The 9,497-nt window shown below is 43.8% G+C and overlaps 1 protein-coding gene across 1 annotated transcript; it reads left to right on the top strand.

The window, feature by feature from the left end:
- Positions 1-603: 603 nt before the first annotated feature.
- Positions 604-5,901, top strand: ZNF597 (zinc finger protein 597). Its single transcript, XM_082857137.1, is given in 4 exon segments — positions 604-952; positions 1,836-1,962; positions 3,996-4,989; positions 4,991-5,901. Coding segments are annotated over 4 exon segments (1,206 nt in total). The 5' UTR covers positions 604-919; the 3' UTR covers positions 5,043-5,901.
- The last annotated feature ends 3,596 nt before the right edge of the window (positions 5,902-9,497 follow it).

Below are 9,497 nucleotides of genomic sequence, written 5' to 3' on the forward strand. Positions count from 1 at the left end.
ATGCCCCTAGAATACATTGCGTTGGAGCAACCGGCCTGCGCCGACCTGAACTTTGTCCACCCAGAAGACACCCCTTTACATTCCATGGCCCCGCAGTCCGCCCAAGACACAGCGGACTACTCAGGCTAAGACTAGGACCCGCATTCCTAGCCACTCAGGCATCTCACCTCGGCCGGACCAAAGTTTCGGACCCACAGGGTACTGCTGGCCGAACCCACATTTCAGTACCGATACTCTTCAGGTTCCGGATTCTCTCCGTCTACTTGCTTTCCTTCTTCCCTGAAACATTACGCCCCTCCGTGGTCTCCCTAACGCTCCACTTCACCAGGTCTGTGGGCACGAAGCTCACGGGGGAGACCCAGACAGCGGAACCGGAAATGCTTGGAAAAACTGAGGGAAAACTACATCTCCCAGAATGCCGGGTGAGCCGGGGGAGGGAGGTTCTCCGTTAAGGCGCCCGATTGGTCAACACTTAAAAGGGCCTGCCCCCTCCTAGGTCACGCTAGCCAATCAGAGGCAGAGCTGCGTAAAAACATGGGGGCCGGCCGCATCCGGCGGCTTTCCCGGCAGGTCCAGCGTAGGGGAGCATGGGAGCGTGGGAGCTTAACGGTGGCGGCGTCTCTCGGTCTCGAGTCTCGGCTGGGCGTCGCTTTCTGTTGCTGTAGCCTGGTTAGCGGGAGGCTTCCTGAGATCTTTAGTCTCGGAGCCATAAGTGGGGCCCGGCCGGCCCGGGAGTCGGCCTTTACGAGGCTGGGCCGGGGAGAGGAGTTATAGGCTCAGGTCTTAAAGGGTGTGGGGATGCGAGGGGGTGCGTGGAGGAGCTTGGCAGCCGAATTGGCCCCTCCAAGTACTATTTTCTCCCTTCCAAGATCTGTTCCGAAGTCCCTGTGGCGACTTGAAAACACTACCATTCCTCAACATGGCATCCACACTCTCTACATCCGGGGCCCAGGTGAGACCGGGTCCCTTCTCTCGGTCCAAGTTCCGGTCGCTCCTTTCTGGCCTCTGCCTGGCCTCTTTTGGAGGAGGGTGAGGCATGCCCGTGATGCGAGGGGTCCTGATCCCCAGAGAGCCCTTTCACCAAGCTGTCTTTGTTTCTACCAGGCATATAGGAAAAATGGCTTATGAGAGCCTTCCTTTTAGAACCACCAACTGGGAGCAGGGCCCATTGGAGAAGGCTATTACAGGGTACCTCAAAGTGTCTTTCTGGAATGCTGCTCAAACTTAAAGAATTCTAAGCTTCATTCCACACCTGTTGAATAAACAGAAACAAACAGAAACCCCAGGTGATTCTTAATCACACCAGAGCTCTATTGATTTATACGTTTGGTAAACTTAGGGAAGGAGGAATAGGCCTGAATATGATGCTGCAGTGAGCTTAGCCATGAGTGTGACCAAGAAGAAGGAGAGGGACCAGCAAAGGGAAGGATGTTGGGAGAACACTGGACCTCCTGTCCTGTCATGATTCTTCCCGGGTTGCTCAGTCTTCTCCTTTCCCTTAGAGCATCCCTACGTAATGGTTTCCTTAATGGTTCCCTGAGAGTTGTTCCCTCATCTTTTCTCTTCTAATAGGCTCTTCTAGAACTTCTCCCAGTTTACCGTTTTGGTACTTATACCACTATCTCCAGTGGTGCATTTTTACTCTCTCCTTCCTAATCCCCACCTCCAGCCCTCAGAACCCATTCATACCCCCTCGCCAGCACTCAGGGACCTTTTCCACCAAGCCCTTTTCTCCCTTGCCTCTGATGTTTCTAGCTCTTCTCAGCCTTCCCAGACTGAGTAAGGGGGTAGCTTTCCAGCTTCTTGTCCTGAGATGGGCTCTCGTGTTGTTTCAGGGGCCAGTGCTGTTTGAGGACCTGGCTGTATATTTTTCTCAAGAGGAGTGTGTGAGTCAGCACCCTGCCCAGAGGTCCCGCAGCAGAGACACGCCACAGGAGTGTTTGGAGGATATGGCATTGATGGGTAACAATAGTTGTTTTCCCTGCATTTTTGAACTTTGGTCATTTCTAGGATTAGGATTGCATATCTCATCCGCATGTTGGTATGGGGGAGTGGGACCTATCCCTGAGTGATTTATGTGGACATGACAAGAACTTGCATGAGAGTGCAATTTTCAAAGGGTGAGTTGATTCTTAAAAGGCAAAAATTGGCAAGTCCCTGATGGTCCAGTGGTTAGGGCTCGGTGCTTTCACTGCCAGGAGCCCCGGACAGGGAACTAAGATCCCATGCAAGCCATGCAGCAGGGCAAAAAAAATTTAGGGATTTCCCTGGTGATGCAGTGGTTAAGAATCCACCCGCCAAAGCAGGGGACATGGGTTTGAGCCCTGGTCTGGGAATATCCCGCATGCCACGGAGCAACTAAGCCTGTGTGCCACAACTACTGAGCTTGTGCTCTAGAGCCCACGAGCCACAACTACTGAAGCCCGCATGCCTAGAGCCCGTGCTCCGCAACGAAGAGAAGCCACAAAAATGAGAAGCCCGCACCACAATGAAAAGCAGCCCCCGCTCTTGCAACTAGAGAAAGCCCGTGCGCAGCAGCAAAGACCCAACGCAGCCAAAAATAAATAAAAATAAATAAATTTATTTTTAAAAAAATTAAAAATTTTTTAAATTTGGAAATCGCTTTAATCTTAAGCGGATGGTACGCGTTTCCCATCTAAGAGGAACTATAATGTAGAAACATTAGTCATTTTATCCTAGTCAAGGATAAATCCTTGACTAGGGTTGACTGTTTGAACTTTCCCAGAACTCACATTTTATATTATCTACTTATGTCTTCATCGTGTTGTTTTCCTCTACCTTCTTGAACATGTGAAGCATATTTATAATAGCTCTTTAAACATTCTTTCTACTAGTTTTATCATCTGTGTCATTTCTGGGTCTGCTTTTGTTGATTGATTTTGCTCCTAGTTATGGGTCATCTTTTTCTGCTTCTTTACATGTCTTGTAATTTTTGATTGGATGTTGGACATTGTGAGTTTTATGTTGTTGTATGCTGGCTGTTGCTGTATTTTCAAAACAATTTTTGGACTTTGGGGTAAGGTGCTAATTTATCAGTAAGTTACTTGGGATCAATATTATCCTTTCAAGGCTTGCTTTTTGCTTTGTTAGGGTGTGTTCAGAGCAGTCTTTAATCTAGGGCTGATGTGGCCTGCTGCTAAGGCAGTGTCTTTCTAAGCATACTGCCTGATGCTCTGTGTGGTAGGGAGTCTTTCCATTTTGGCTGGTGGGAGCATGAACTATTATGTGAATTCTGGAGATTGCTCTTTCTATTCCTTTCTGGTGGTTCTTTCCCTGACCTGGGGTAGTTTCCTTAGATGTATTTACAGATTAATATGCAGCCAGAGTCTTAAGGGGACCCCATCTAGACGCCCAGAGATCTCTGCCTGGGCATCTGCCTCTTCTCTGGTATTTTGCTGTCAAATTCTAGCAGCCTTGGCATTCCTGAACCCGGTCTCCTCGAATCAGCAAAACCAGTGAAGACTGGATTTCCACACACTGCCCTGCAGCCCAGAAACCCTTTCCAGGCAGTGAGCTGGGGCAGTCATAGGGCTGTTGCTTTGGAAGGAAAGATACCTTTTGGATTAATATATTGGCTTTATAAATTAAGACTATTTGGGGGCTTCCCTGGTGGCGCAGTGGTTGAGAGTCCGCCTGCCGATGCAGGGGATATGGGTTCGTGCCCCGGTTCAGGAAGATCCCACATGTTGCGGAGCGGCTGGGCCCGTGAGCCGTGGCCGCTGAGCCTGCGCATCCAGAGCCTGTGCTCTGCAACGGGAGAGGCCACAACAGTGGGAGGCCCGCGTACTGCCAAAAAAAAAAAAAAAAAAAAAAAAAAAAGAATATTTGGGAAAATATTAAAAACTAATGCTTTTGGGCAGGCCTGAGTTTTGCCAGCCATCCTACAGCTTCCTGGTCCTCTGTGTAACTAGTTTGTTTTCCCCAGTACTACTTGAGGGTGTTTATGTTTTGCCTTGTTTTGTTTTTATCAACAGGAGGAGAAGGCAATATTGAGATTAATCAGAAGCTAAGGCTAGAATCTATGGGACTTGAAGAGCTTGCCCTAGAAAAATACTCCATTGCTGTGCCCCTTGTCTATTACCCAGAAAAATCCTCTGAGCATGGAGTTGGAAACCTTGAAAGGAAAATGTCAGGTAGAACTCCTGCTTGCAAGAAAAGTTTCATAAGCCTTTTAGTTACCATTGAAAACCACATCCCTTTGATAGAACTATCTCAGTGTTTAGGAACCAGAGCACTTTCTGAAATTCTTGAATTTCCTGGGGAAGAAGCCAAAAATTCATACAAGTGTCCTGAATGTGACCAAAGCTTCAGTGATAGCTCATACCCTGTTTTGCATCAGAAAACGCATTCAGGAGAGAAAAAGTATAAATGTGGTGACTGGGAGAAGATTTTCAATCACAGAGCCAACTTGAGAACACACCAGCGAATCCATACCGGCGAGAAACCGTTTAAGTGTGCCGAGTGCGGCGGCAGCTTCCGCCAGCACTCACATCTGTCTCGGCACATGAATATCCATGTAAAGGAGAAACCCTACACCTGTGGCATATGTGGAAGAGGTTTCATGTGGCTCCCAGGATTGGCACAGCATCAGAAAACCCACACTGCCAAAAAAGCCTGTGGTAAATATTTTGGTCAGAAAACAAATCTGGCTTTGCCTGAGAAAAGGCACGGGTCAGCCAGCCGGCACCTATGCAGTCTGAGCAGGAAATGCTTTGGGCAGCCCTCGCACTTGGCCCTCCCCGAGTGGGGCCACGAGGACAACCCTGAACACTGCAGCGACTGCGGGGAAAATTTGCTTTCATTCTCAAAATTCGAACCCTTAAAGCGTCCTGAGTGTTCACTGACCTTTCTTCGTATCTCTGAGCTTATCTCCCATCAAAGCATTCACAGAGGGGAAAAGCCCCATAAATGCAAACCCTGTGCAGAATGTTTTATTTTGGACTCAGAGCTTGCATGCCACCAGAAGAACCACACAGGAGAACCTTTTAAATGTACCATGTGTGGGAAAAGTTTCAGGTTGAAAACACATCTCATTGTCCATCAGCAAATCCATGCGCAAAACACCACGTAAACATAGCAAGTTTTCATTAATGCTTGTGCTTCTCAGTATTTATACTGAAAACTGGGGCACAATTACCCTTTATGTGCCAGGTACTGTGCTAAGCATTTTACACACATTCCATGTAATATATTATTTAATTTTCACCACAACCTTGATTTAGGCACCATGATTTCTGTTTTATAATCGAGGAAGTATAGTCAGTGTCACAGCTACTGAACAAAGCCAGAATTCTAACTCAGTAGCTCAGTTACTATCCAGATTCCATTTGTATGAGCCGGAGAAAGATACAGAACTTATAAAAAAAAAATTCAGTTTTCACTAAAATGAAGGTTATTGCTAGAGTTCTTTTAATTTTGTTTACATGATTTTTAAGTAAGTTTTAGAAGGCAAATTTATTTATTTGCTAGTTCTGCAGATCTAGGATCTAGGAAAGTAAGTACCTTTATATATATTTTATACTTTTTTTTTTTTTTTTTGCTGTAACAATCAGAATGTAATGTTTGTATGAGATTATTGTTTTACATATGAATTTCTGGAGGGGTTTGGAAGCTTTTTTCCTTCCATGTGAAGTGTTCCCAAATGGGTTGGACTAGTTAGTGTCGAGGTGGCTGTTAGTATCCGTGAAGTTAGTATCCATTCTCAGATCTGATGCCACTGGCCTTTGTGATTCAAGTGTTTGGAAGGAATTTTAGCAATCTGACTACAGCCCTTTCTGGTGCCTGGACTTGAGCAATGGAAAGGTACTTGCTTCTCTCTAAGAGGATTTACCTCCAAGTCTCTACCAAAGCACATTACCTGCCTTGCTATGAATAACAGTAACCCTTGTTTAGTGTGCATGCTCAATACTTCAGGTATATTATTTAATTTAATCTTCAGAATAAATCTGACAGAAAAGGACTATCGTCGTTTCGTAGATGAGTAAGTAGAGCCCATGGAGGGTACAATCAGTACATTGCCCAAGACACAAAAGTAGCAACATGCTGAAGCCAGCATTTAACCTCTGGTCTCTGCTGTCAGAGGCCATGTGTTCAGCGACACTGCATTATATGTTGGCATTTGCACCACATGTTAAAACTGCAGGCAGCTGGGGGACTGCGATCGGTGGGTGAGGATGGTTATCATGGAGCCTACCCTGTGCACGTGCTTCACTCCCTTAGTGCTTCATCCCAAGCCTGACTTACGTATATGGTTACAAAGCAACTGAAAGACTGTTCAGGACTTGAGGTTCAAACTCCATCCCTATAATCAGATTGCAAACTCTACAGAGTATAGTTTTAGTTTAGTTTAGGTTTTAGTTGAGTTTGGTTTAAGAAAAAAGTTTTTCTTCCTCATATCCAAAGAAAGATACATATAGAAAATTGTTAGAACTTAATCAAAATACTTGAAAATATATAGGTCTTTAGATACTGCTGTTACATGTAAATACTGGAGCAAAATATTGTTAAATGGAATGGTTATTAATGTTAAAGAACCAGGGGATCTTGTAAATGTTACATTCATGTGGAATTTCTCTTTAAAGCAAAATTGTATACCTATCAGCAAAGCAGCATTTAAAGGGGTTTTTGATTGGGATGTGAGAATGGTCTTATTCTATATAAATGGTATAAAAGTATGGCATTTACTAAAATGGGATTATCACTGGGAAACCTCAGGAGTAATAATAGACCTCTTTAGGACTAATTGGAGGAAAGTAGTACCTGGAAGGTAGGGTCTTTCTACTGAACAGCAGATTGAGAACTGAATGTACAAAAAGGTGCTGGCTACTGCTGTAAGTTCTTAACAGTGATTAGAGGCAGGAAGATTCTGTTGGTGAGGAAAAGGGAAACCAATAGCCCTAACCCAGCTCACCCACTCCTTTCCCCCTTTTCCTCCTTCTTCTTTTGCTTCTTGTTTGCAGATCCACAGTTGAGACCCTGTGCTCTGTATGTCAAGGTCACACTTGGCTCATTGTTTCCGATGTCTCCACTCTTAGGATACAGGACACCAGTCTGCCGGGCCTTTGGGGTCTCAAATAAAAAAGCGAGGTCTCCTATAGGTTCTTCAGCAAGTCTCTCTGTCTGAGGTGTTTAGAATTGTGTAGAAAGATGGTCTCCAGTTAGGTTTCTTATCAGCCAGCTCTGGGATATAAAGACCTTTGCTAAATATCATAAAGTACTGCCTCCCTGCTTTCCTGCTTCTGCCTTCCGTGGGAGCAGCTGGCACAGTGTACCATTGGCACATAGTAGGGGTTCCCATATTTCAGTTAACTGAAGAGTTGCAGGGTCGGGGATGAAATTGGGAAAGAGGTCCCTAGTAGCAGAGTTGCTGCAGAAAGAAGTAGAGAAGACTATTTTAGAAGGCATGTGGACAGAGTGGCGCTGACCTGAAACATGGAAGCTGTCATCCTTTCCTTTGTTCCTAAGAAAGTACAGGGGAAGGTGAAAATTCATACCATAAATGACGTTCTGCACTCAGCATGGGAAGTTACCTTTCCAGATGAGGTTTTCTTCACAATTAACTTCAGTTTTTACATTTTTATTTTCTAGATTTTGGAAGATTATGCCAAACCTCCATAAGAGATTAGAAAAATATCTTTTACAAAGACATTAATATATACATGAGTATAATTAAAATGCCTTTTTGGTGTAATATTGTTAATGATTGTTATGCGGAGGAAAAAAAAATCCCTGAGTGTCAGCTACTGTGAAAGAGGCATCTTTTCAGTTGTTGCTTTATTGTGCACTTGCACCTAAATCCATTTGCTGGATGTAATTCGAGCTGCTCTGAGCCCAAGGAGTTGAAGGAAGCGGTCAGTATTCATCAGTGAGACCCATGCTGGTTTTATGCAGATGGATTTTTCACCTTCTATTTACAGTGTTAACTGACAGATTCCACAGATGGTCATTAATTTAGAGACATCATTAGCCTACCATGTTACTTTCAATGAATACTTGGATGAAAGTTAATATAGGGATGAAAAACTAAATGCAGGAGGTTATTGCTAGGAACAGTTGGTTCACAACATTTTGCAGCATGGATGTTGACACAGGCAGAGTGAAAACTTTGTACTGAAGAATTCAATTGTTGAACAAATTTCTTTGGTTTTGTTGTTGATGCAGTGATGAAAATGTGTATTAAAGTCCTTAATGTGATTGCTGGACTATCAGGTTCTCTAACATACATCATTGATGAAACAGCATTATTCCAATAGCATGCAGATGTTAACAGTTTACATTTTGTAATTAAAGAAACTGTGGAATTTAATTGTTATTCTTGAAGGAGTTGAACTCAAAATAGTTTTGTTTACAGCGTTGTTGCAGTAGGTAATAGTCTATTCACATCTCTGCATTTAACATAGAAAATGACTAACCCAGTAATTCAGGGAGTTAAAACTAAAAACAAGTGACATTTCACAGCAAATGCTGTTCTGAGTCTTTGACTCCTGTGATTCCATATAATTAAGTGGCATTGTTCTGATGACTGCAGCATGTCATACAATCTGATACTGCAGATTTTGCTCAAAGTAATCTGCCAATTTACTGCATATGTGTACTAAGCAGGTTATAGTTTATCTGAATAAAGAGTCTATTTGAAAGTTCATTAAACTTGTTAAGCCTATAGGATTTCCGTTGGAAAGTGTTTTTGCTTGGACATCTGTTTAACAAGTAACTAAATAATCTTCATTAGAAGTGTTTATATTCATCTGTTTTAGTTTTGTAGATAGAGCTATTGATCTGATATCAGGATGACCATTATCCATCTTTTCACGGCCTGTCTGACTACAGGTGTTTTGTCTTATTTTTTGACAGCCTTCTTTGTATTAACAATCTAGGGAGTGTGGGAATATGATATAAATATAGTTATATAAACCTGAGAATATGCTGCAATCTCTAGTTCCTTTGGATACCTTAGAAGTAATATGTTTGTTGGAGGCACTTGTGCTTTTGTTTAATGTTTGGATTTTACAGTTTTTGGTGTATTCTCATCAGTCTTAGCTCTAGAGTTCAAGCTCTCACTGGGCAGTGATTACTGTCTGATGTGAAATTTGGCATCTAATAAATGCTTTTTTATGATGATGACAATGAAGTGAACTTTAAAATTTTTTTTTTACACTTTAGTAGTTTGAGATACCAATGAGTTGTGACATTGTGTGGCAGGATTGTGGCTTGGAAGGGGTTAATGAGTGACTTCAGCCGTTTAATAATGGAGGTAAAATCTTTTGCTCGCCGGAAGTCAGAAGAAAACTCCAGCACAGCTCCCGGGAGACGGCGTTAGACGTCATCTTCCCTTCCAATCTTTGCTCCACGACGGCTATACCTCCGGCCACGCAGGCCACCAAAGCCCTGCGTGGGCCGCCGTCTGGAGCGGGGTTTGAAGCTGAGGACTCGTGGAGTAAGGCTCCCAGAAGGCTTTGCGAGGCCTGGGAGACCTTGCG

This window comes from Leucopleurus acutus, assembly GCF_964270905.1.
Source record: "Leucopleurus acutus genome assembly, chromosome: 16".
Classification (NCBI taxonomy): Eukaryota; Metazoa; Chordata; class Mammalia; order Artiodactyla; family Delphinidae; genus Leucopleurus; species Leucopleurus acutus.